The sequence below is a fragment of the Myotis davidii genome, unplaced genomic scaffold (assembly GCF_000327345.1).
Source record: "Myotis davidii unplaced genomic scaffold, ASM32734v1 scaffold425, whole genome shotgun sequence".
Classification (NCBI taxonomy): domain Eukaryota; kingdom Metazoa; phylum Chordata; class Mammalia; order Chiroptera; family Vespertilionidae; genus Myotis; species Myotis davidii.
Window position 1 is genome coordinate 2068219 of NW_006296413.1, and position 519 is coordinate 2068737.

The 519-nt window shown below is 54.9% G+C and overlaps 1 protein-coding gene across 1 annotated transcript in view; it reads left to right on the forward strand.

The window, feature by feature from the left end:
* UNC93B1 (unc-93 homolog B1 (C. elegans)) overlaps positions 1-519 on the forward strand; it is a 12226-nt gene that overhangs the window by 8941 nt on the left and 2766 nt on the right. Inside the window, exon 7 of the mRNA XM_006771673.2 lies at positions 1-149. Coding sequence (XP_006771736.1) covers positions 1-149 — 149 coding nt within the window. The remainder of the gene's footprint in view (positions 150-519) is intronic.

Genomic DNA, 519 nt, shown 5'->3' on the forward strand with positions numbered 1-519 from the left:
CGGAGGAGATCGACCTGCGCAGCGTGGGCTGGGGCAACATCTTCCAGCTGCCCTTCAAGCACGTGCGCGACTTCCGCTTGCGCCACCTCGTGCCCTTCTTCATCTACAGCGGCTTCGAGGTGCTCTTTGCTTGCACGGGCCTCGCGCTGGTAGGTACAGCCCGCGTAGATGGCGGTGGAATACAGTCTGTGTGGTTCCGTTCGAACCTCAGATAAACAGCGACCAAGTTTTGAATATAGGTCTAAGTATGTACAAATATGTCCCAATATTCCCCTCCCTCTTCCCTTCCTTTACTTCCCCTCAATCTTGGACAAGTTATTTTAACCTCTCTGCGCCTGTCTCCTCCTCTGAGAAGTGAGTCTAGTAATGACCTTCGCTCCCGCTCCCGCTCCCGGAGGGGTTACATGATTGCGATAGGATAACACCCATAAAGTGTTTGGTTCCTTGTGGGGTGCAGCCTTGGTGCCTGGGAACAATGCCCAAGCATTTTCTCTGCTCAACTCCTCCCCCCCCGCCCCC